We start from the raw sequence: 27,657 nt of genomic DNA, 5'->3' as shown, positions 1-27,657 counted from the left end.
AGGCTGCCAAGTAAACTTTATACAGTCTCCAAGTCATACAATATCTAACAAAAGGTAGAAACAAAACACATTTAGATCCTCAGACAAATACCAAGATCATGAACCAGATAATCAGTTTTTCTCTACCAGAGGCATGTAAAACACAATCAAGATCTCCACAAAATTTCCAGAAGCAATGTGCCTGTGTGTCTAACTATATATGCAGTTCAATGTTAGCAGTACAACAAATCACCGAAGCACGCTTCCAGCACTTGATCTGGTTACTGCTTCAAGGAACCTATACATCCATCGGTCAAGCATTCCTGTTCACAGGCAGAAAATTGAGATTGGTATAAAAGCACCAGGTAGGAAAAAAAGAAAAAAAAAAGAAAAAAAAAACACAGTTACAAGGTTATTAATAAAAGCAATACCCAAAACATTGACCAAATAATTTTCAGGCCCAGTTGTTTAACTTTGACGAGAAAACAAATGTAGAGGGTCTGGTTAGTGGGCCAAGCTACAGAGTAAAAAAAATGAGTGAAGAAAGTATTGATTAATGAGCCTCACAGATAATTGCACACCTGTCATAGCGAATGTACCACCAAGAACTGCACAAAGCCGTGTTATGAAGTGAAGAAAACTATGCCGCACTTCTGTAATTGTTACAGTGATTGGTGACAGATCATACAAAAAGTAAACAGCTGCAATCAAATGCATGTAAAATGATCAAACAATGTAAAACAAGTTCAAGATGATTCAATTGATCAACAAAGATTAAGAACCTGGCCATGTTCGAGCGGGTTCAAGCATTGGAGCAAAATATTCTGAAACAGAGAACTGATTTGTCGGGATAACTTCTTTTGAAAGGTAACGGTATTCAGTAGGAACAATCTACATAAAAGAGAATGAAGCTTTATTAATAAGACAGTAAAGAAAAATAGCCATACACAACCTAGCCTCAATTTCTAACCTAGTTAAAATGGATGGCATAAGATTTGCTCATAAATACCTCTTTTGTAATGGGCTGTCAAAATAAATTAATTTTGGTACAAGTTATCATTAATTTTACAGTTTTATTTATTATGATAAATAAAATGTTTTGGAAATGTACATGCAAGTGTGGATAAGATGGTTATGTACATGTGTTGATAAACAACATTGACAGATTTCAGCCTGCCAAGACGTAACATAGATATGGATACACATATAGATGTCAAACCGTAAAAGCTTTTAAATTCAGAGAGAAGGACACAATTTAACATTTAATTTACAAAAAACATAGTTTGGTATGAGAAAATACATTAGAAGCACATCATGTAAGGATCAGTTCCTCAGTTAAGATTTAATTCATATTGCTAAGATATTTAAAGGAAAATAGAAGTGTAAAAAAAATAAGATAATGATTTTTATATTAAGACATGCTCGACACACACTATGCATGGTCAACAGATTTTATTACAGACCATATGCTTCTCTTACACACATCTGTCAAAGAAACAATCTGTCTCTCCCAAGTTGCAGATTGTAGTCTCAATTTATAACATGAACCTAGTCATTGGCACTGACGTACCCATTTTCCTACTGACCAAACTATACTATAGGGACTAAAAATAGGTATGACCTTTTCTTTCTCCCCTTTAGTTCTGAAGCACAATTTCATCCTGAGAGATGCAAGCGTAGCACAAGACCTGAAAAGTTGCTCTCTTGCTTCATAGCATCACATCTCATTGTTCCTCCTCAACAAGCTCCTCTTTCTATTTCTTACTTTTCTACCATAATCTAGCCGAAACTCCAAAAGAGTTGGTTCAAAACTCACTGATTTGTGATCCATTTGTTTTGCTGTCCACCTCTTTTTCTTAGGTCGAGTTGGTGTTTACTAGCCAGACAAGGTAAGGGTCCATTCAAAACAATCAGTGACCAATTTACAGGAGAAGTCATGCCACAAGGGCCAGACAAAGCCAGTATTGTGCTGAATTATATATATATATATATATATATATATATATATAAAATAGAAGGAAAAGATATCGCTTGAACTATTATTATACCTTCGGTAGCAGTCTTTTTTGGGCTAAAAATAAAGTAAAGAGGGTCAAGCTTGTCTTCTTTATTGGCATTTAACCAATCGCTTGAGATGGCTCCTTGTTTCAAATGGAGCAAAGCTGCAACTCTAAGCATAGCTCAAATCATTCCTGGGCAAGAGATTTAAGACAGACCTTGACAAACTAGGTAGCTTTTTTAGAGCTAAAGTTGACAAATCAGGAGATAAGATAACCGTTACCAACTAAGTCACATGGGTACTTCAATAAGGTCCACGTACCCGTGTCGCCGTACCTGTATCCAAAATGGATACTTGGGTACCTATAGATCCAAACTGCTTAATTTTACTTTGATTTAATTTTTTCCACCTTCCTTTTTATTTTATTCTTTGGATGTGAAAATTCAATTGATATTCATATTTGACTAGAGGGCTGCTTGGTTGTCCATATGTTTAAAGTTTTTCATAGGTTTCTTAAACACAGTGCTGCAAAAGCCGTTGATATATATTTTCAATGTTATTTATTTGTTTATGTTGATGTATATTCTTTATTTTGATACATATTTTCTAAGTATTTCTTATTGTTTATATATATATACAGCCGTACACCCGCACCCGAGTTTTTTTAAAAATGGTCAGTACCTGTACCCGCACCGGCACCCGTACCCGTACCTATAGGTTACCAAGCACACCTAGTAGGATAGAGCAGGCATGAAAGATTGTATGCCTTTGGCCACTCCAAGCATTCTGGATCACAAACTTGCAGCCCATGACAGAGAAATATATGATGACCCTACAGAGTATCGAACTTTTGTATGCATGCCACGTACCTGATTCTAAACATCCTGACATCATGTATTCAATTAAATCAAGTGCCTCAATTCATCCACAATCCACAGACCAGACATATGGAGGTTGTCAAGCATATATTAAGGTCTTTAAAAGGGACACTTGGAGATAGTCTGCTGCAAACATTGTTGGGAAGAGGGAAGCATGAACTTATTTTTTATGCAACTAGGTGAGAGACCCTGATACCGGTAATCTGTCTCAAGACATAGCGTATTTATTGGACAAACTTGGTGTTGTGGAGCAGTAGGAATCAGAAGGTTGTGCCCAGATCTATAGAGATGGAATACAAGTGAATAGCTGCTACCACAAATGAAGCCACATGGGTTCAATACCTGCTAACAAAAGTTGGAGAGAGGATTTCTCGATGCTTTCTATCATATGTTAGTCAGAGTTCTATAAACATGTGTTTTAATCCACTTTGTCTTGGTTGTCCAAAATATATGGAGATTGACTAACATTTTGTGAGGAAGAAAGTTGAAAAGAAGGAAATAGAGCCTAAGTGTGTCCAAATTGAAGAACAAATAGCTAATATATTTAGTAAAGGATTAACCAAGGATAAATTTTGGATGTTGAAAGATAAGTTATTCAGAGTTCAAGACCATGTACAACTTGAGGGAGGTGAAAAGAAGAAGACATCTATATTGTTCATTACTCTGGATCTAGGTCGGATCCATATGTAGCTCAGTCCCATCAATTACATAGAGGCATACTTGTTATTTTGTACGTGCTTGTATGGTGCTATGTCTTGTAAAATACCTCATGTTTAAAATAGACTAGGACACACCCAAACATTTTGAGGCTCTTATGTATTTAAGTATCACCAGGCGAGATATGCCTCATGTCATGTAGTAAGACAGTTTCAACCACTGTCATAAATATCACATGGTATTCGAAAAAAACGCGATAAATACATTAAATATGACTCAGCCAAAAAAAAAAGGTTAACAAAATATGTCATTTTGAAAAAGACACCAGAAAATAAAACACAGAAAAAAAACGAGTTTTTCCACGCTTTTTGGCATTTTTTTTTCTGCATGTGAGAATCTTTTTTCAAGTGTTCAACCAGACCATTAGTTTCTATTTTCTAAATGTATTAAAGAAGAGAGAGAGATGGTTAACCAGAAAATATTAAGTGTAATAAAGAAGAGAGAGAGCAGAAAGGTGGATGTACTAAAGAAGATTCATCAGTAATTGATGTCATAAAAAAGAGAGAGATGGTTAACAGAAAATTAGATGCAGTATATATATATATATATATATATATATATATATAGAGAGAGAGAGAGAGAGAGAGAAAGAGAGCCCAGCTTCTCCTTAATTAATGTAACCCTAATCCCTTGGCATTAACTCCTTCATTAGCTCAGCCTTTATATCATGCAGCTGAGTAAATTCGGTCTAGCTTGGGGACCAACAAAATTTATTGCATCATAATTCTACACATGGCTATTGTTTATTTTTAATTTACTATTTTTGACCCACATCCTATCATGTTTATTATTTTATCTAATCATTTTGCAATGTCTTCTTATTATTTTTTTATTTATTTTACTTTTACCTAATCTTTAGGATTTTTTAAATTTTTTATTTTAAAAAAAATTCCGAGATTTCCCCTAGACATATAATTTTTTTGTATTATACTCGAGAAATAACTCGCCATACAATACCCGTAAATGATATATGTGACAATGGTTTCAACATAATTCTACATTTGTGCACATTGAATGTTGTTATGTGAATAATAAGATACGTTAAAGGAACTCTGTCAAGAGGTTTATGTTTACATCATCTTCTTCCTTAAGTTTGACTGCCTATAGTAACTGGGGAGGTGATCCAAATAATCGGCACTTCAGCACTAGATTTTGTATCTTTCTAGGTGATTCTCTGATATCATGGAGGTACAAGAAGCAACAAAAAGTTTCATTGTCCTCAACCTAAGAAAAATACCGAGCTATGGTGATAACAACAATAGAAATTGTATGGTTGAAGCAGTTAATTCAAGATGGGAGCTCTTCACCAACAGCTGATACATCTTTGTTGTGATAACAAGAGTGCCATTTACATAACCAGTAATCCTACCTTTCATGAAAGAACCAAACACAAAAGAGATGGATTGTCACTATGTTTGGGAGGAATATCTGAAGAGAACCGTGGACTTACCATATTCAATTCATAGAATCAACTACCAGACTGCTTTACCAAGGCACTACACGCTCCTAGATAATACACACACATCTAACAATTTCTTATTGAACAAACTTTCATTACACAGTAAGTTTGAGAAGAGGTGTTAGAAAAACCATGTGTGTGCGTATGTGTGTGTGTGTATATATATATATATGAAAGTGCATGTTTATTTTTTTCTATTTTATTATGATTTTTATTTTCTACTTTTAGAGAGCTGTTGACTGGCCAATGTGGATTTTGACCAGACTGACAAGCTGTTGGACAGTTCCAATGGCTCTATTTTGAGCTGTTGGAACTGTTCTGACAGCTAGTTCTTTCTCCCTCTTTTGTAGTCTATATATAGGGGATTTCTCCCCTCTTGTATACATCTTTGGTGGATTCTTATTCATTTTTCTCTCAAGAATATTCAGTTGTATATGCCTTAATATACTTTTCAGGTTGTGAGTGATCTCTCTTGAATTTATCTTCTTGTGAGTTACTTCTTGACGATATTTATCAAGTCATTTGAACTTGATTTGTGAGGCCAAATGACTTTTACAACCCGATCATAGCTTGGACTTGATCTTGAACTGCATCAGGTGCATAGTTGTCCAGGTGCAGCTGACCACACCAAAGATGGTTTACTGTGCTTTTCACTGCCTTGCAACAGCTTCTCGGTAGCATGGTCACAGCAACCCACTAGGGGAATCTACATAACATAGGTTGCTCAATGACATATAGATTAACTAGACTTCTAATTGTTTCACTCTCATCTCTTTTCTGTCTCTTATTTTCAAATCAAACTCACACTATGTTGATGGCTCACCTCGTCAATGGAGCCAAGCCACATGTTGATATATTCCATCGCATCATGATCTTCAAAAAATAGCTCATAAGATCCAGAAATGAGGCCTTCACCTTCTTTCTATAGTTGATCCCTCAGTGACTACAAAACGTCATGTTCTATACATTCTTCTTCTCTTTTTCTCCAATTCAGAGACAAAATCCTAATGTAGAAGCAGTCCCTTGTTAGCATGTCTCTCTGTCTGACTTTGACATGCCAGGAACGAGCATCAAATGATTTGCTCTTCCTAAAAACATAGATTCCTCCAAGCCAAATTCTCACCCCACCTAATCCTCTGTCCCAGAAAACAAAACGTTCAATTTCCAAATGAAGATCTTGATATCAAATTCTGCAAGTTTACAGAACCATTAGACCCACAACATTTTCCTCTTAAAATTTTCCCAATGCCCAAAACATTCCTCAAAAATTCAATGTATGACATGTCAACATGGGCGTGGCACCCTTGCAAAGAGTTTTTGCAATGTAGGTGCATGCGCACATCAACTCATCAAGTGCTTTTCAGGTGCAGCTGTTAATAATTGACGATTATATATATATATATATATATATATATATATATTGGACACAGCCAACTGAGCCAAGTTTTTTTCCTAAAAATTAGAGCATCCACACCCAGACTCATGTGAGATAAGTTGCGCCTAGTTTCAATTTGGTGAGAGAGCCAAGTCTTTCCTTTGGTGCAGTGTCCACATATTTATTTGCTCATAAAAAATATTTTACGCTTTTACAGGTACCCTAAACATGCACATATCAAACAACCAGGGTTACACCTTGCCTGGTGGCCATTTATTACAAAATATCATCTTGGGAAGTGATATCCTACAGAAGTAAATGTGGCCTCCTATCATGCTACTTTGATCAAATAAATGGAAGGGTCATCTATAATTGCAACAGTTGTACAAAAATATATTTTTAGTGGCACCAATTAAAGACAATGCTTTATGATCGCTCAGGAGCTATAAACATATGTAGATCTTTGCTAAATTGCAACTATATCTGCATGATGTTGCCCCAATAGCATCCTTTCAATGTTCGCCAGTTGATAGCTTTTGCTGCATGAGAGAGAAAACACAAACAAGGAAAGAGAAGGCTAGCAGGTGAAGCACATAATAACAAAGATGAACACCACTAACCTTAATATAATATCTGAACGTGCCACTTGTATCAACAAGAACGCGTTTAGTACCATCAAGAGGGTTCTGAATCCCAGGATACTTTGGACCAAAAGACAGATCGTGAATTACATGGCTTACATTGACACGACTTGATCCCTCAAATATCTGTAATGGATAGAGTAGAGACAAGTGAACTGCCAAAATAAGATCATTGTAAGCCATTATTGCAAAAGCACTAAAAGCTTGACTCTGAGTTTGGAGGACTTCAGGTAAGGTTGCAAATGGGCTGGATAAGGTTGAGGATCTTGCCATTTTCTATTGTACTGTATTTAAGTATCTAGCTATCCAAAATACGACCCAATTGCAACCATAACTTCAGGGATCGGATAATTCCAAAATTCATTAACCTAATAATAGAATACATTGTAATGGAGTATAAATTCCATTAACAGGATTCAGGTGGACAACATGAACTAAACAAAATAATTTGGGGCAAAAATTTTGTTGGGGAAAGGAATGGTAGCTACACATGCACAGAACAACACATATGTGGTGTCAATAAGTAGAACAGAGGAAGTCAGATCCAGAGGATATAACCTGTCAGTGCGTCAAGTCAAAACATATGAAGATTCCTTTGGTATTGAATTAGGAAATGATAATTTAATGTGTCTAGGTCTTAGATTCTGCACCTCTCCTAAAACAAGTCTCTATGCTATGTTGCTAGTTTGGCAGCTTTAACTCACAATCTCAATCCTTCTACAATAATTTCTCTATCAAATGACTACTTAAGAGATTAAATGCTTAGAGTACTTTTTTATGATCACAATGTACTATAAATAAACATACCCAGCACCCTCTCTCACTCTCCTTCCCCATCCTCCCCTCCAGCCCCCCACAAACAACAAAAAGTTTTCATTCCCTAGCAAACCACATGCCATTATGTGATAGTAGTTTGACCATAGGTAGATATTTCCAGAAAATAAGATTATCAAGGTGGCTAGCGAACTAAAAAAAAATGTGATATAAAATGACAGATGTTTTAAAATGCAAAGTACACTTGACCAGGGACACCCAGTATTTGATCTGACTATCCAAGGCACTTCCAGTTCCATGAAATCCCTGTTTGCTTAAATTCTTTAACTGGAGATTCAAAATAAATTATCCATAACCTCAGCAGCTTCATTTTCAGAGCATAATGAATCACATGTAGGGTAATCACACAATCAGAATCATATTTCACATGCTATCATAAGCTTCCAACATTCACAGAAGTAATTATTCATGATACAGGTTTGTCTGCTTAATAGAAAAGGCCATTTTGACACGTTACGAAACTCAAATCTCCATCCACCCAAATGGACAGAGGAGAAAGAGAGAGAAATATGTAGGCCATTGCCTTGCCATGTGAGGGAGGGCAACAACCTGCAGTCTCCTGCTTCCCCAAACGAAAGCCATGTGCTTGTTAAAGTTTGAAACTAGTCTAGAAAACCCGCTGGTAACGTTTTGAACAGTACAATTGGTGGGTCATCAGAGATTGACAAGAGAAATGATGAATATCAGAGGGTCAAAATTAACCCCACATTAAACCATAGGTAGGCAGCAAAAACAACCTCTGACAATTACTTCTGAAAGCAATCAGATGTAATTAGTGAAAGTATATATTGGCAGTTACAATTTTTTGAGTAGTTTTGCACCATACATAACTTTCTCTAGAAAACAAGGAGAATAAGTAAACCATAGCCACAGATATTGCGGTATTAATGAAAAAATGAAAAAAAAGGAAAAAGGGGAAAAACACACGACATTTTGGAAAAACATACAAATGAATTCACAGTGTTGTTTTTATCACTATTTTTTTCATTTATTTATTTTTTTCATTTTTTCAACTTTTGTTTCACTGTTTCATTTCCTCTTGTTTTAGTATGCAGTATGATGCTTATTACAACATTTTCACTATATATTTTTTAAACATTTTTAAATTAGATATTTATTATGTGTTCTTATTAGTTTCTGATTTTAAAAAATCCCCAAGATTTTCCAAAAAAACAACTATGCCAAAAAATATCAAAAAAAACCTTGCCGATGAAAGCCCGAGAATGATATTTGTGGTTATACATATACCCTAAAAATATGTAGAGTTGATTCATAATAAAGTGAACTTTTATAATCTACATTCACATTTTGTTTAATCAATCTCATCCATCCATCCATACACACACACACATATATTGCACAGAGGCATGCACACACACACACACACACAAAGACTCTGCTTCAGTTTTAAAGGCTTAAAGTATCAACGAGTTGGCACATGGTACTTGTGAAAAGAATAACCTTGACATGCCAATCCTTTAACTCTCAAAATCGGAATATAAAGCCTCAATTGCAAAAGGGAATACAAGAAAGCAAGTTTTCACTTTCTGTGTAAAACATAAAAATAACATTTAAAAATAAAAAAAATTATTCTCCGCAAAAGGATTTATATATATACATATATATATATTAGGTATGAGACCCTTAGGTGCTAGACCTAGTAGAAATGATCTTGATCATTGATTAAGTTTAGGTGGACAGTTGGGAAGAAAAAGAGAAAAATAGGATAGGGCATTTTAGTCATCTAACACTAATTCACAACCTTTTTCTCATTTTCTCCCAACTATTAATATTGGAAAAAATCAAAGGTTGAGAGACAGAGAGAGAAAGAGAGAGAGAGAGAGAGAGAGAGAGAGAGAGAGAGAGAGAGAGAGAGAGAGGCAGAGACAAAATAAGAACATGCTAACACGTTTATGAATACTAATTAAATATAAAACATGCTTTAATTTAAGTTGCTTCTTTGAAAAAAATTGATTTTTCTAGTGTCAAAAATTTGATGTTGCCCTTTAATCTTGTGATGATTAAAGAGACACATCAAACACGAAAAAATTCACTTAATATACGTTTCCTGTCAAATCACTCTTAAAATCGTTATCTATAATGCCAAATAATCTTTTTTAAGTAGTTTTATCCCGATTTAAGTGGAAATATATATATATATATATATACTGCCACCCATTGACCTTTTCGTCTAAATTTCTTTAAATTTTTCAAAAAACGAACCGTATGGATGGACAGGGCATCTCCGACACAATAGGATTCCCAAACAAAAAAAATGTCTAACACATAGATGAAATTTATAAATGAACAGTCTTAACTTTCTTGACTTCTAAAAGCCAATGTTGACATTAGAAAACGCGACCCTTTTGTCACTTACTGGACATTGTAAATCCATCCATGTGGTCAGATATTTAACATAAAACTTAAATGCACTGCAGCACTAGACAGGTGAGTTGGAAGACGGAGGGATAACGCGCGCACACACACACACATATAATGTAACGCAATATTGCTCTTGAAGTACCTAAAACTATATTTTGTCAGCCATAGATTGAGGTTGTGTTATTGCAATAGACCTTCACATATACATTTAACATGATTACTTTGACAAAAACGATGTCTTAAATCACAATATTTGAACACAAAACAAACGTGAAGCTTTCAAGTCCTAAAAATTAACACATTGTGGGCCACTGACTTTTTAAGGCATTAAGATACTCATATTTACGTTAGAATTACATTATCTAAAGATGTTTTCTACTGAATAGATGTGTAGACCATATGCATAAAAACGAATTCACAAAAATATACATATTATTTATGAAAAATGAACTTTTAAGTCAGTGTAGCTGCTTCGTATATATATATATATATATATATATATATATATATATATATATATATATATATATATATATATATATATATATATATAACGAGCAAGAGAGAGATACACACACACACCTACTCAGAGGATTAAGGCTACACTTGATACCGCAAATGTTCAGCAAAATTGCATGTGGTGGACTATCATTTCATGTCCATTGGTGTTTGGTGTCAAAACAGATCCGTGTGTAAGAAAAGGATCTCTTTTTCAACATGTAAGCTTACAATTGCTATTTTCATTTTTCCATCCAAGCACTGAGACGGAACTTCATTTTCTAGAGTTTCAGGCCCTCCCATAGATTGGTGTACTGCCACAATTTCTTATCCTATGAAAGCAATACCAATTAACATAATATTGTGCCAAAGGCCCAACATTAACAGCAGCAACTAGCTACAGCTTGTAGCATCAGATGGAACAATTTGAAAAGAGTAACAAAAGAACCCTCAAAAAACAAGGAAAGTATGCTAATAGTGGCAAAGAAAGGAAAATAATGATTTACAAACTTGAGTCTTTCACAGAAAACAGTCACAGACCTGCTGTGCGACAAAAAGACTCAATCCATGAACAGAAATATGAAAGTTTCCCGCCACTCTTTGGACGTCAAGGACTCCATATACCTGTCCAAATCCAGATGTTTCAGTTATTTAATCATGAACTCAAAACAAAATAAAAGATACTCTTCTGCAGAAATGGTAACGGGGAAAGGTTATGTCCATAAATACCCGACATCCTTCACCATTTTCCAGTGCCCGCTTCACATCCTTGACCACTTTATCACTGTCCTTGAAAAAAGCATGATCGTGCATGTGATGAGAAGAATTTTGGTGCTCCCCACTATCATCTTCAAGCAGAAACGTTTTTTTGTGAAATGCAATTATTTGTAATATATGCAGCAACAACAAGAACAAAACAAGAGATGAAATGAAAAATCAGAAGCAAACTCAAACAAGTCATAGACTATCACCCAGGTGCAAGCATGGATATTGATGCTGGTATGATATCTCGAGAACTGGTAAAAGTTAGGTGTATTTTATTATAATTGAATCTTTGGACGTGCTTTAGAACTTTCACAAATTTTATTGAACATAAAGCATTTTTAAAAAAAAATGGCAGTATCCCATTGCTAATCCCTTCCCCCAAGAAGATCAAACTAAAAAGGGACAGAAAACTGAAAGAAACATAGTCCTTGCTTGCTTGCTTTCTTTCTCTTCTTTTTTTTTAAAAAAAAAAAAAAGATAAGGAGGTGGTACAGGAGAAAGGGGATTCATTCCTTCTTTTTGCCCCTATCTGTGACTTTGTGTTAGAGAGATGGTAGAAAGCACCCTATTCCTTTCTCTTAAGAAATAAACATTTTTCCTTAAAAAACATACTTTAAATAATAAAGCTAATCTTTTCAACAAAAATACTGTATCTGCATCAGGATTGATGTTTGACCTGTTCGGGCCAAAACCCTAAAAAGGAAAACATCGGGAAAAGGAAGAGGAGGGGAGAAGAAGGAAGAAGAAGAGGGAAAGAACATGTGCCTGATGGTGCGAGAGGAGAATACAGCCACAAGATTAGGGTTTTATAGACCCATTCTTGTCTAAAACCTCCTATTTATTATCATTTCAGAAAAGAAATGCCTTTGTTCTTAATTTCTAACCATCTTATTCTCTTTTTGTTACAATAAGGGACTTATTATAAAAAAAAAAAATCTTAAGTTTTTACACATACACACACACACACACCCATACATATATTGTCACACTTGTACCCGGACCTGCACCCATATGACTTGGAAGGCAAATCACCAGTTCGATATTACACAGCTGAGACTAGACTAAATCAAACTTGATTAATTACCAAGGAAATGTGGATGATCATTAACGAATAACATAAAGTTAACTAAGCAATCAAAATCAGAGAGAACCAAACTAGTGCTTAATGGAATGATAACCACAGACCTTCACAATTTTTAAATAAATGATATAAAAGGAAAATATGACAATTGAAAATACAAGAAATTAACTATTCAACAATAGTATCTTGATAATGATAATCATGATATTATCATCATATATTATAAAAGATAATTTATTTGATTAGTGAAAGCCTTTTTCTCATCATTTACAATTTTTTATTACTTAAATTTGATGATGTTTGTCAAGAAATGCTAATATTGCGAGATTTTGAATCACCAAAATAGAGCCAAGACCAATGTGTGTGACTATGGAAGCACTAAGACGCATAGAAAGGTGGCAATTATGACGAGAAAAAATTTCAGTCTTAGCACGAGATGAAATGTTCCACATTTGAGCTTTCTTGAGAACAAGGCTGTGTAGTTTTACCATGCTTGTGAGTTTCATGTTCCTTTTCCACTAGATCAGACAAGTACTCTGTCCCAATAATTTGACCATCTTTATTTAAGCGAAGCTGCAGAGAGAACATCAAGAATGGAACAAATATTAGGGAAAATGTAAAGGAGCAAGATAGTGGGAACCTAACATTCAAAATGGCGGGATGAAGCATCAAGATTGTAAATTTGGGCATATAAGCATTCAAAACAAGGAATATATCATCTTATGTAAAAGGGTAACTGATTCCATCAAATGAAAAATAAAACATTATAAATGTATATTCCAACGTCATTACCATTTTTCTTTGTTTCGTAATGTTAAAGGCATTGTCACCTATATAGTTTACGGGTATCATAAGGTGAGGTATTTCTCAGGTATAATACGGCAAAATTGTACTTCTCAAGAAAATCTCGGCAAATTTAAAAAATTAAAAATAAAAAAATCATAAATTATCTAAAATTAAATTAAATAAAAAATTAATAACAAGACATTGAAAAATGACTAGATAAACATGATAGGATGTGGGTAAAAAATAGTAGGTTAAAAGTAAACAATAACCATGGGTAGGGTCACAAAGTAATAAATTTTGTTTGTCCCCATGATAGACCTACTTTACTCAACCGCATATATAAAGGGCTGATATGGTGAGGGAGTTAATGCAATGGGTTAGGGTTTCATTAATTGAGGAGAAGCTAGGCTCTCTTTCGCTCCAATGTCACATAGGTACGGGTGCAGGTACGGACCATTTTCAAAAAACTTGGGTGCGGGGTACGGCCATACACACACATGCACATATATATATGTGTGTGTGTGTGTGTGTGTGTGTGTTAAAAAATTTCAAACAGAATAACACATTCACACATATATATATCAAAAAATTACAAACAGAATAACATATTTATAAATCATGATCCAAAATTTATCAGTCTTGATTCTCAAATACATCAACTTTCTTGATTCTCATTCTCTTCAGTCGCATAATTAACATACAAAATACATCAGCTTTCTTGAATCTCATTCTCCTCAGTCACATCATCAAGATTAGAAGGAGCAACAAGTTCTGTAAGGTCCAAATTAAGAGCATGCAAATCATGTTCCCCTTCAAGGTCCACGTCAATGTCCTCTGGGTTAACATCCCAATACTTGGATGATCCTGAACTGCAAGTCGCAACAAAATATGATTTAACTTTTAAGTTAATATTAACTTTAAACAACCAACATAATATACAAATGTAATTATGTATACATACCAAAGATACAAAAAGAAAGAAATACCTGTAAGCATCTGAAGTACGTGAAAGCAAGCGTAGGTTGGAGTGGACATAAACTAAATCTTCTGCTCGCTTACTGGTTAGCTTATTTCTCTTGATATTGTGAATTTGAGAATAAGTGCTCCAATTTCTTTCACAACATGAAGAGGTTGCAGGTTGAGATAATAACTTGAATGCAAGTTGCTGGAGATTTGGTGTCGCTGCTCCAAAACATAACCACCAATTAACAGGATCTTCCTCATCTCTTGCCATTGCAGCTTGTACTGAATCACTTCTTCCACCAGAGAAGCTCGCAAACTCACTATTTATTATCTTCAACCGATCATAATCAGAATATAGTCTTCCCAAACATATCTCCCTATTTTTTGATATTTCTGGATCTCGATTAGGAGGAACACGACCAGTGCCTCCTGCCAACCATGTTTGTCCATAATATTTGGAATTTAAGGAGTGTGCCATACAATGCAAAGGGTTATTGCTTCTAATCCATCTTCTTACTAAAATTTTATGCACACGATCGAAAAACTCAGAATCATCAAGTGCAACATTCTTCTTCTCCTGTCTAAAAATGATGTTTTGAATTTTTTCAATCATGTTATCCCACATATCATAAACTCTATGAAGCATGGGACCTTCTTTGTCAACTTCTCTCAACATCTGCCAAATAGGCTCTGTAAACTGCAGACAATATGAAATCTTATCCCACCATTCATCTTCTAAAATACATTTTTTAATTTGTTGAGCCTTCACAATGTCATCACTCCGATAAAACTCCCAATCATTGTCAGTCACCATAAGTGTTAATGCATGTTTCACCCGTTTTATTCTTTTTATCATTACAATAATGGATGCAAAACGAGTCTCTGCTACCTTCAACAATTTCAAATCAGAATGCCTATTAAATATAGCAAGAGCATTGTTGTGGTTTACAACAAAATTTCTGATGTTTCTGACATCATGCTCAAGCTCCTCAATCCAAGAACATAATATACCAGCATTTGTATCATCTTTCGATGGGTTGCAAATACTTTTAAGTGCTTGATTTATACTGTGTGCCACACAAGGAGTCCAAAATATGTGACTATACTTGGGATTACTTGCCAAATTCATCCCTGCTCGTTGGCAAGCTGGAGCATTATCAGTAATAATTTGCACAACATTATCTTCACCCACTTCTTTGATGACTTCTATAAATAACCCTTTTAAATACTCAGCATCTTTATACTCCCCAGATGCATCAACACATTTCAAGAAGATTGGTCCATCAGGCGAATAAGCAATAAAATTTATCAGTGGCCGTCTTTGTATATCAGTCCACCCGTCAGAAACAATGGATACTCCATATTGTCTCCATGAAAATTTCTTCTTCTCTAATAATTTTTCGATGTTTGCCTTCTCTTCTGCAAGAATTATTGTTCTCAACTTTTCTGAACTCAGGGGTACATATCCACTCAAACTGCAATTAGCCAAACCTGTAACAACATCTTTCCAATAAGGACTTCTAGCTATATTAAAAGGAAGTGAACTTGCAAAAAAAAACCTTCCGATTCTTCTATCCATCTCTGCCCTTCCCATAGTTTTGAATACTTGTTCTAATTTTTTGGTATCCCTGCTTGCCATGTTCATTTTTCTTTTCTTTGAAGCATCTTCACCTTCTTCAATAGCATAAAGAGGAACGGATAGTTCACTTGACTTGGCTGAAGATTTGTTCGTCTCAGCTGCATCGTGTTCTTTTTTGATCTGCTTCATCGATTCTTCGCTAACTTTTTCACATGGTCGAATTCCAAAACATGGGATATGCAATAAATGTGTCTTGCAACGTGTATAAGAGCCAGTGATCGTCTTATTACAGAAATTTCAAGAAAATATTATATTCCCACCACCACCTGGTGCTTTTCCAAGTTTTTTCACATACCACCAAAGAGGCTGAGATGGATTATCCAAGTCTAATGTTGTGGTATTAACACTACTACTGCTGCTTGCCATATTTCCACTTCCACTCGTAGGCATCGTTTCTTTTCCCTTATCAGCCATTACAACTTATATGAAAAGCACCTAACAAGAGCTGCAAAGACGCACACAAAAAAGAGGAACGGATAGTTCACTTGACTTGGCTGAAGATTTGTTCGTCTCAGCTGCATCGTGTTCTTTTTTGATCTGCTTCATCGATTCTTCGCTAACTTTTTCACATGGTCGAATTCCAAAACATGGGATATGCAATAAATGTGACTTGCAACGTGTATAAGAGCCAGTGATCGTCTTATTACAGAAATTTCAAGAAAATATTATATTCCCACCACCACCTGGTGCTTTTCCAAGTTTTTTCACATACCGCCAAAGAGGCTGAGATGGATTATCCAAGTCTAATGTTGTGGTATTAACACTACTACTGCTGCTTGCCATATTTCCACTTCCACTCGTAGGCATCGTTTCTTTTCCCTTATCAGCCATTACAACTTATATGAAAAGCACCTAACAAGAGCTGCAAAGACGCACACAAAAAAGAACACGATGACCATCAGTCACTAAACTTCCCCAAACTGTCAAGATTTTTACAGAATCAGTCACTAAACTTCCCCAAACAATCACGATTTTTACAGAATAACTTTGACAAAGACTTCCCCAAAATCGAACACGTTGTAAATAACGCACAAAAAAAAAACTAAATTTCTATTGAACATGCTGTAAATAACACGCACTGAAGAACAAACGATGTGAAAAACTGATGCATATGAGAACAAATGATGAAAAACTGATGAGGCGCACAACACATCTAAGAAATGAAAAGGCGCACAACATATAATCAACGATGAGGAGGAGACAGAGTCATAACCATCGAGAGGGAAGGAACGAAGAGGAGGTAGGGAGGAGGACAGGAAATAGAAGAAATCGGCAAAATCGAAACTAATACCGTCCACAGTCGCTGCCGTTCGTCCACCGGTCGTCGCTGGTCGCCGCCGTTCGTCCACCCAAGTCGTCGGTCACCGAACGCCGTCGCCGGTCGCCGCCGTTCGTCCACCCAAGTCGCCGGTCGCCCCAAATGCAGCGTTCGTGAAATGGGTAGGAGGAAGAAAATGTCGAGGGTTTAAGGCTTCAATCGATCAATTTAACGTTAGATTAGTTTTAAAAGTTAAAAACTTAAAATCGTTAATTTCAAAATTGGACATCTTTGGACTCGGTCAAGGTTGACCGAGTTCGAAAATGGACCAATTTGAACCCAGGTACGTTGACCGTACCTGGTACCGCGTTGACCGAATTAGTGCCGCACCGGTAGCCGTACCGGTACCGTGCGGGTACTCCTCCTTAGGAGGAGTACCCATGTGACATAGTTTCGCTCTCTCTTCTTTGTTACGAACTTACGCCTAATTTTTTGGTTAACCATCTCTCTTTTCTTTATTACATCTGTTACTAATTAATCTTCATTACTACACACACCTTTGATAGCATATGCTATAAAAACAACTAATCAAAATTAAAAGATAGAAACTAAAAGTCTGGCAATTTAAAAGAATTCTCACGTGCAGTAAAAAATTCTGAAAAAAACGTGTTTTTCGCTTTTTTTTTTTATGTCTTTTTCAAAAAGACGTGTTTTATTGATGTTTTTCGGTTGAGTCATATTTATCGTGTTTTTTTTTAATAAACGGGATATTTGTGCAGTGGTTAAAAGGTGAAATTCAACTAAGGTTAAAGAAAAACATGTTCATATGTTATTACCACTGGTTATTACTTATTATTGAGATATGTGCTTTGCAAAGTATAAACATGACTAAAAGATATGCAAATTTCCAAAATATAAAAAGGAAAGAAAGTATTTAAAATGGCAAAATCAAGAATTACGTGCATATATGCACGCACATATGCTTACACATATTTGAGTTTATAGGGTTCTTTCAATATGTGCACCAAGTCAATGAAGGTTATTTATATTAATTATGAGCCATCCAATCAACTTCATGGTTTACAAGGTGTTGCGTGCAAAACAACCTCCAAAAGGTAGATGACAGCTAGTATCTTGACTTCGAAGAAGTAGATATGTGGCAACTTACAAACCAATTAAGCTGACTGACCAATTCATAATTAGTGCATAGAGAAATTATACTTACTCACTACATATAATCGAAGAACATACACACACATAGATAGGGTCCCTAGTTTATGTCAAGTATTTAAATGGTGTTAACTTTCAACCATTGTCACAAATAGCATTTTCGGGTATAAATTAGCGAGGTTTTTCTCAGGTAATAAGGCAAAGTTGTTTTGTCGGGAAAATCTCCTTAAATTTTAAAAAATTAAAAAACTAAAAATAAATTGTGAAAATAAAAATTTGGTAACTAAAAAGTGTAAAAATGAGAAAAAAAGCAAAAAAGCGGAAAAAACAAAAGAAAAAATGCACAAAAAACACGTGTTTTTTCACATTTTTTTCATTTTGGCATTTTTTGTCAAAAAAACACATTTTTTCCTGTTTTTTCAACTAACTTGTTTTCAACTTTTTTCGCTTTTTTTCTGGAAAAAACGCATTTTCCGTGACATTGCTTTCAACCAATACTAGGCCAGTTAATAGAGAGAAATGTGTCGCTACAAGGTGATACGGGTCTCCCTAGGGATGCCCAAGCCCAGTTCAAGGATGCTAGGGGTGGAATTAGGAGTTGTTAGGCCAAGGAGTAGTTTTCTGAGGTCAGGAAGAGATAGCTGATGAGACCTAAGGCAAAAGACACTCCAACAGGCGATTACAAGGCCAACCACACACTGCATCCAGCTGCTGGAGTTTATAGTCAATCACAGCCGTTAGGAGAAAAAATCTCATTCATGGCCTAGGCTAGGGTCACACAAGTAGAACAAGATCATAACGATGGTTGAGGGAAAAGATCAGACAAAGAGAGCCATTACGAAAAAGTAGTGGGGTAAGAGCAGGTAGTAAGGCCAACAGTAGGATAATGGTGATCAGCTAGGCCAAAGGACTCAACCAAGGATCAATGGACCATTGCCAAAGGGCCAGGGCTAGGCTGTCACACTAGTGCTAATAATCCTAGCCATGGGCAAGCATGCAAGAGGGTGACATCCAGTTAGTTGGTAACAACCAAGCGACAACTGGAAATTGAAAATGCTTAGGAACGACCAGAGGAGAATTGGCCACACGGACAGAACCCATCCATAGAAGCCTGGAGCATCCATGCGGAAGGTCCTACAAGAGGCCCAACTTATCAAAACTCTGCAAGAAGCAAGTGTTTCAGTTATCTAACTACCCAGCAATTGCAGGAATAACTTGAGCAACTAATTTCCCAGGCATAGGCAGGCTGCTAAACTGATCGACATGAGGGAGTGCCAACTGCAACCGACCCAACTCTTTACTTCTCTAATGGCCTCATTGAGGCCATGGGCTGCACAGCCAGCCCTAGACCAGGTGACTTGCCAAGTAGATTGAAGACTAGTATAAATAGGCCACTTGGCCATTTTACGATGGAGCTTGGACTCTTCGAACCTATTGAATGTTTGTGATAGAAGCTTTGGGTTGTGTGTTAATCGTTATGACCCACTTCTCATGCTTGCAACAACAAGACCCATCTAATGACCAAGGATTGTCGAGCCATTTGTACCAGCACCCTTGCCTGACTTGTTGAGCTTGTGCTCTAACCACATGCTATCCTCCAACCTAGGCAGCAGCCAGCCCAATACACGTGGATAAGCAAACTCCACCCTACCCAACTTAACTAGATCATTTCCACCCTTTCTCCACCAACGACTGTGTTCCTTGATAGTCATCTACACCTAACCTACTTCCTCTTTCGCCTTAGCCCTATAAACTTCAATCGCTCTTGGTGGTGGTCACCACATCCAATACCTCAAAACTCGACCACCTGCTATTATAATTGCTAGCCCTTCCACTGCTGCAGCTTCAACCATTACTCCGTAATGCCCCAAGACATCAGCCTCAACTAACCATTGCCACATAATTAGTCATGTCCTCCCTAGAAGCCCCATGCAGCAGCCGTCGACAAGTCTCGATTTGGACCATTCTAGGGCCATAACCACCAAATAGCCATTCAGACAAACCTAAGTCCCTACTAGCTCCTAAATAAACTTGAAACGAACCCAAACCAATTTGTGGCCAAGAACATTGTTATAAGTGCAAGAGCTGGTTGAGGGAAAAAAAGGTTAACCGGCCTACCATGTCTTGGATGCGCTGCAACATCTTGGAAATGCCAAAGATCGTCGAGGACCATTGGTGTCGATCTTAGTTGTGGTGGATCGATTGACGAAGCACGCCCACTTTGCGCTGCTTTCCTGAAAGTACTCGACAATGCTTGTTGCCGAGACCTATAAGCAGAACGTTAGACAACTTCATGGGCTGCTGCGCACTATAGTGTGCGATCGGGACTCTATCTATGGCAGCGCCTTTTGGACAGAGTACATGAGGCTGGCCGGAGTTCAGATTAAGTTGATTAACTACAGTCTACAACATGTCACACCACTCGCAGACCAACGGTCATACTGAAGTGACCAACCAGATGATAGAGACATATTTGTGGGCATATGACTAGCAACAGCCCCACACTTGGGTGCAACATCTTGCATGGTGTGAGTGGAGCTACAACATCTCAGCGCATTTCACCATAGGTGCGACTCTTCAAGAGGCTGTGTATGGCTTTTCTCCTCCACCTATGGTGCCATTTGAGCTAGGTGCGATGCAAGATCCAAAGCTCAAGCGCCAACTTCGTACCCAGGATGACCACTACTTGCCACGGTCTCTTCCCCGGCGCCGACCAATGCCTGCACGGAGGCCTTCGAGAGTCCCGGCCACTCCCTAGTGAACGCCAGTCACGAAGGTGCAGACGGCAAAGACACCACCATAGGGCCACGTGCGGTCAAGAGAAGCCTCCGCCATGGCTAAGAGGCAGCCAGCCCCGGCCCAGCCCTACCTGGAGCAGCTTACACTGCAGCCGAGTCCAATCCTACCAAGGCCAACCATAGTTTAGCCACAACCGAGCCACACCTCAGCCACACCCGTCTCAGCATCGCCCAGCGCAACTATTGCAGAAAGCCCCACAACTTTAGTCGGCCATGGCTCCGCTACATCCTTCTTGGCCCCACTCAGAGCACCTGAAGCCGAGAGCTTCACAACCACTGCAGGCCATGGTCCAGCCAGCAACATGCACGCAAGAGACAGGGCCGACACTACATCCTTTGGCATGAGCAGCAGCGAGGTTACCTCGACCATCACTGGCCAATCCTCGATCAGTGTCGGCCATAGCTCGGCAACCACAAGCCAGCCAAACACCGGACATCCGGCAGATAGCTGCTAGCAGTCATTTACACTGCTTGGAGCTAGAGAGGGCCCAAGCCCTTCATGGATTCCTCGAGGCCTTGCTCACATCAACCTGCTAGCTGAGTCCAACCCACCTGGGTTCTGTGATTCTGTCTACACACTGAACGCACCATGGAGCTCAAGCCTAAGCCGCGTAGGTCCCCTCAGCTCAAAACCACTCAAGCTAAGACTCAATCCATTGCGTAGGTGGCACAAAACTCGAAGGAAGGGGTGAGGACTTTATAGCTGAGTGGACGCCACCAAGTTGCCACGTCAGCCACTCGAGACCAGCCTCCGCGAGCATGGTCGCTACCGAGAGGCCACGTCACCAACATAGGACCCGCACCTACCAACGAGGATGCCATGTCAGCGCTACAACCCGCCAGCTCAAAGGAGATTGGATGAACACTTGAGTAGGAGAAATGATTTAGGAAAGTGTTTGAAAATCGATGCATTTAGGAAATAAAGTGGCGCCTAGGGGTTTTTGTCATTTTCTTAGTTATTGTGTGCACCCCAAAGGGGCATGTTTTTTATTTATTTCCCATTTGAACTTCTGCCCCTAGGGTTAGTGTTTTGGGCACATTTGTTTAAGCCCTCGGGCCTCATTTGTTTAGATCTTTTGCCAATTTCAATTAAGCTTTGTTTCTAGTTGGAGATCAACTTTTCCGGCTTCTTCCCTTTCTTCTTCGGTGAGCTCGAGAGAACGAGAGAGAGAGACAGCTGACTGGGCATTGCTTGTCGTCCACAAACCGACCGCCGCCGGTCTGATCCACCACCTGCACGTCCGCCCAATCCAACGTCACCCAACCAAGCCTTTATCTAGTGAGTTAGGCACTTCCCCATCGCCGGAAACGTTAGTGACCTCACCCAATGCAGTTGTGGGTGCCGGTGCCGCAAGTTCCAAATAAAATTAGGTGTGGGTGCGGCGAAAACATATATATATATAGTTATATACATACATACATATATATATATATATATATAAGTAATTTTAATTGTCTATATTTTTAAATCTTTTTTTATCAAGGTTACCTTAATGTCACATAAAACTCAAAGTTTTATTAAATAAAGTAGGGGAGGAGAGAAAGAAGAGGGAAAAGGAAGAGGAAAATATAGGAGGAGACAAATGGAAAAAAAAAAAAAGAGAGAGAGAAAAGAAGAACGGGTGCGGTCAGCAACACTCGACTCAGTTTGACAGAGCCAGGTGCCGTGTCGGGCCACACCCACGTAGACGCAAGTGCTCCACCATATTTGGTGCAACTGTGTGACTAGTCTTTATGTATATGCATGAGAGAGAGAGAGAAGGAGAGAGCTATGTCTGGAAGAAGGTTGCACTCGTCAACACAGTTGGACATGAGTTCTTTAACAGTTTGATACTTATTTATTTAGTAAACTACATTTTCTAAATGTAAATAATGAATATAAATGTTTGCTTACTTAAATGTTATTGTTACTACACATACATATATACATATGTATGTGTGTGTGTGTGTGTGTTTATATGGCCATCCCCTCTCCCAAGTTTTCTGAAAATGTTTTGTGTAGGTGTCCACACCCATGTTACATAGGGGACATGATGATCTAAGCCAAGAACCACCCAAGTGATCTAAGGTATTCTATACCTCTACCATGTTTCATTTATAGGTAATAAAAAAATGCAACATTTTTTGAGAGGTGCAAGTCTTGTAAATGGCTCACATATTGATATTTGGAGTGGATTCACAACCTAGACATGCCAAGGCATATTGGTAAGGGCCTAGGCATGCTAGTTCTTCAATCATGTACAACCATAGCGACTAGGCTGTCAAAATAGCCAGAAGAGCCTACAAAAAATTCTACAAGAGCACTTGACTACATATACAAATAAAGCATACCTTCCAAATATTTGTATCAAGGTCTACTTCATGTTTTCCAGACAAGTCAATGGCATCAACACTCAAAACTGCAAAATGTTTCAACATCTAGAAATTACAATTCAAAAAGTACACAGTCATAATGATACATAGTAATGGTAAGTAAAGAGAAAATGTTGAAACAAAAGCGAAATAGAATCAGTGAACGAACCATCACAAGGCAATGAAGGAAATGTCATGTTTATATTGATTGGAAGTGTCTCTCCGCGCTTTACATCCACAGACATCTAGGGCAGATAGACACAGAACAGGCAAACAGGTTATACAAAATCAAATATCCAAAGTATATAATATCAATGATGAATTTCCAAAAATACACCAATGTTTAACAACAAACATGCTTAATACCTGATGCACTTTTTCAACTGTCAGATAGTACTTCAACTCATGAATAAACAACAGGGCCATGACAGCTAGACCAATCATTGAAACTACAAAGACAAAAATACCATCTCACATCAGTTTATTCGTATACAAGATTCACAATGAACTGAAACCATCAAGGATTCACAATGAACCGAAACCATCAAAAGTGAACTGAGACAGAATCAGAGAAATCTTCACTTAGCCAAAAGGTTAAGCTGTAATGCATGTTACATATTGGCAATAACAACCACTAGGTCAGACCTCTGATGAAAAGTAAAACGTTCCAAATTGCAGAGTCTAGGAATCTCAAATATAAAACGACACCTCTGATATTTCATTACTAACAAAATCCATGATAGAGAAATTCTAACTCAACATAATAAAGGTTATTTTACATATTGGCAATAACAACCACTAGGTCAGGCTTCTGATGAAAAGTAAAACGTTCCAAATTGCAGAGTCTAGGAATCTCAAATATAAAACTACACCTCTGATATTTCATTACTAACAAAATCCATGATAGAGAAATTCTAACTCAAGATAATAAAGGTTATTTTGTTCTCCAAATTGCATTGAGTAGTAAAACTTGGATGTGTTCATTGATTAATGGACTACTTAAACCAATCTTCGAATAATCTTAATGTGATGAGAAGTATATCCCGCTATCAGATTGTATGGAAGGATTTCTTTTTTATCAAAGAAAAGCATACTGCAGTTGAGCTTAAACCAAGTCGAGAAAGTCTGAGCTCAACAAGCTAGGAGAAACCACAATGGTAAGAGCCTCACCAATGCTAAAAAAGGATTACAATTGTAGATGCATTCACTTAGCAAGAAAAGAAGAACCATTTTTAAGTGTCCTTCTGAAAACAGCTGGTTGTGTGGGTCTCATGATCAGAAGAAGAAAAAAAACATAAAAAAAAGAAAAGCTTTCAGATCAATTTACTTTTATGTGTGGATTGGATTTGTACAGACTGGAAATCTGCAGCCAAAAGATTGTTAGAACTTTTTCCTATTTGCACATCCAAAAATTCCAACCATGGCATTCAGGAGGGTCAGAGTCTGGACTTTTAATTAGGATCATTTATTTTGCTAGGACGTGCTTTCTTAAGGAAGCAGGATGGGCAACCTCCTTGAAACAGACATACACAAGTACAAGCAAGTATGACATATACTCCATATGTGTGTTATAATATGAAGCAAGGAAGATGCAACCAACAAAAGGTGCAACATCCATAAATTGCAACTCACGATGACCAAAGCATTTTTATCTTAAATGATAGAGTAGCCACTAGCCATCATTCACACACACATTTATATATAAGAGAGAATTGAATGATGTTCCCCATGCTGTGGTGTGCCCTTCTGCTCTAAGTCAAAGAAATGGTAGTTTCACTTTCACCCATTGTCACAAATATCATTCTCGGGAAAATGTCAGCAGGGTTGTCTAGGGTATTTTCTCGGCAAAGTTATTTTTCTTCAAAAAATCTTGAGAAAATGTCAGCAATTTTGAAAAAGTTGCTGAGTTTCCAAAAATCCTAAACATCCTGAAAAATAAAAAATCTCAAACCCTTGGGAAAAAAACAAAAAAAAAACTTGTGATTTTTGTTGTGATGATATTTTCAAAATATTGTTAAATTCTCCTGTTTATCTTGTTTTGCCTGTTTTTTCTCATAAATTTTATCGTGAGATTTTTGAAAATCTCATGTTATTTGTTACAATGGACTTTCACCTATAGTATGGACAGATACATAACAGTTTTCTAAGTTCCAGAACCTGGAACATATTTTCTAGAAACAAAATCATGACTTTTTTAACCCATTAACTTTTGATGCATTATGAGTAGAGTTGTTTTTTTATGCCCTTGATCTTCCTTCTTCAAAACTCAAATAGTGTTGATACAAAAAATTTGTTTGTTAAATAAATTATTTAGAAAATATGACATCCATCAAATATAATTGATCACTTGATCATTTTATACATACATACATACACACACACACATATATACATACATGTGAAGAAAAAGATTGTCAAAGCCTGAACCAAAGATACGATTTTATGCCCCCTTCTTTTCAGAAAAAAAAAAAAGAATCAACCTTTTTATCACTTATGAAATTGATCTCTGCATCCTTGTTTTTTCTTGAGATTTTTCTGGAGATAGGTTTTAAGACTTCGCATTCATCCATAAAGTTGGATTTAAAAAAAAAAAAAAAAAAAAACAGCTAGAGTTCAGTTGAATCAACTAGACAGTGCCAGACAATGGATAAAGTTGGAAAGATGGAATTCATGGACCATGCATATACATATTATAGTTGTCAAAATCCCCGACTAGTCCAACCAGTTCATTGAGTCGGTTATGAACCGAACTATGCTTTAAACCAGTGACTAGTTTGTCAAACTAATCAATTAGTCAACCAAGTCCTTGGTCAGCCAACTAATTTCTGACCTACAAATATATGTGCATTTGTTATGTAGATAAATATTTTATATATTTGTATATATCTAAATTCTAAACTATATTTGTTATTTGTAGTCAATTGACTAGGACAGGTGGACCAACTAGTCCTTGATCTTACTTCTTCAAAACTCAAATAGTGTGACCCAAAAAATTTTCTTTGCTAAATAAACTCTTCAGATCACATCCATCAAATTTATTTGGTCACTAGATCATTTATCGCAAGGTTTCAAAACAGGGGACGATTTTGATCATTTGATCAGATGATTTCAATGCCATAAAGGATTGTCAGTCATTACTTAATTTAACGACATATAAAATAAAGGATTCTCATTGATTACCTAATTACAACGACATAAATGTGTTCAGGCAATATTTGTATGCCACAAATTTTACTCATCCCTCATGTTTATATCTAATATACACAGATATTTTCATGTCAGAAGCTTTCAAAATCAGTGGTTAAACTTGTTCACAACCATCATAGAGAATGTAAGGAGTAGAGCACGAATAGAGTAACAATTCACTAGTTTATTCGCAAAAAGAAGAATATTCTGAAGTGTCGGCATCTACCAACTCCACCCGATTGTGTTTTCTTGAGTAAATGCTCCTCCGCACGAGGAAATGCATCAAGGTTTCTCAAAGCTTGGAGCTTCATTTCCAGCAATGCAAGCTAACTTCAGAATTCGCCTCGATATCCTGCCAATAAAAAATGCAATCACAATCACAATGACTACAATAGAAACAAAACCGATGCAAATAGAACAAGATCATGTCTCCAGAATATGTTCAGGCCACAGATCATTTTTGTGTTCAAAAACGAGGGCGTCGTACTTGCTAACAAAAGAGACGTATTTGTCGACCCCCAAATCAAGGACAGAACAGAGAAAGGAGCTGAAGAGAAGAAGGCCAAATAGGAGATAAAAGCCCTAATTCCTTCCGGCATGACGGGCTGTTAAAGAGAGAGAGACAGAGACAGGACAGATTACCTCGCCGGTAACGGAGGCGACGTGATTGTACTGAAGCTCGCTGGAGCAAAATCGGGAGAGTGGAAACGGCAATCTATATATCAGGGCTTAGTAGAACGGGAAAAAAGAAGGGATGCTGTTTAAATTTCGAGTTGAGGGGCTTGAGAACGAAATAGGAAAAAAGGATTGTGGCCGGCAAGCTGGTTTATTTGTTGGACCGCCGCTCACGAATTGTAGTGTTCGGAGGCCTCGACGCGGCCACGTGTGCGTCGTTGT

General features: G+C 37.1%; 2 protein-coding genes across 2 annotated transcripts; both read right to left on the bottom strand.

The window, feature by feature from the left end:
• LOC116264600 (uncharacterized) lies at positions 1-27,635 on the bottom strand. The gene is made up of 12 exons (XM_031644917.2): positions 27,403-27,635; positions 26,987-27,112; positions 23,941-24,023; positions 23,744-23,819; positions 23,554-23,621; positions 13,097-13,181; positions 11,492-11,610; positions 11,303-11,386; positions 7,028-7,174; positions 762-870; positions 561-680; positions 1-302 (listed from the first exon to the last, which is right to left on the bottom strand). The coding sequence occupies exons 2-12, from the start codon at positions 27,069-27,071 to the stop codon at positions 229-231; spliced, it is 1,050 nt and encodes a 349-aa protein (XP_031500777.1). The 5' UTR covers positions 27,072-27,112; positions 27,403-27,635; the 3' UTR covers positions 1-228.
• LOC126410548 (uncharacterized) lies at positions 14,077-16,917 on the bottom strand. Its single transcript, XM_050080602.1, has 2 exons — positions 14,381-16,917; positions 14,077-14,263 (listed from the first exon to the last, which is right to left on the bottom strand). The coding sequence occupies exons 1-2, from the start codon at positions 16,123-16,125 to the stop codon at positions 14,104-14,106; spliced, it is 1,905 nt and encodes a 634-aa protein (XP_049936559.1). The 5' UTR covers positions 16,126-16,917; the 3' UTR covers positions 14,077-14,103.
• Positions 27,636-27,657: the final 22 nt, after the last annotated feature.

Source organism: Nymphaea colorata, chromosome 11 (assembly GCF_008831285.2).
Source record: "Nymphaea colorata isolate Beijing-Zhang1983 chromosome 11, ASM883128v2, whole genome shotgun sequence".
Taxonomy (NCBI): domain Eukaryota; kingdom Viridiplantae; phylum Streptophyta; class Magnoliopsida; order Nymphaeales; family Nymphaeaceae; genus Nymphaea; species Nymphaea colorata.
The sequence above is the reverse complement of the archived record's forward strand: the minus strand, read 5'-3'. Positions and strand labels throughout refer to the sequence as shown.

Excerpts from the sequence above, each read along its gene's own strand:
- LOC126410548 (XM_050080602.1), bottom strand. The coding sequence starts at position 16,125 with ATGAAGCAGATCAAAAAAGAACACGATGCAGCTGAGACGAACAAATCT. Across the intron at positions 14,264-14,380 it reads CGTACTTCAGATGCTTACAG|TTCAGGATCATCCAAGTATT; the intron begins GTATTTCTTTCT and ends TGCGACTTGCAG.
- LOC116264600 (XM_031644917.2), bottom strand. The coding sequence starts at position 27,071 with ATGAAGCTCCAAGCTTTGAGAAACCTTGATGCATTTCCTCGTGCGGAG. Across the intron at positions 24,024-26,986 it reads AACACAATCGGGTGGAGTTG|TTTCAATGATTGGTCTAGCT; the intron begins GTAGATGCCGAC and ends TTGTCTTTGTAG. Across the intron at positions 7,175-11,302 it reads GTCTTTTTGTCGCACAGCAG|ATATTTGAGGGATCAAGTCG; the intron begins GTCTGTGACTGT and ends TATCCATTACAG.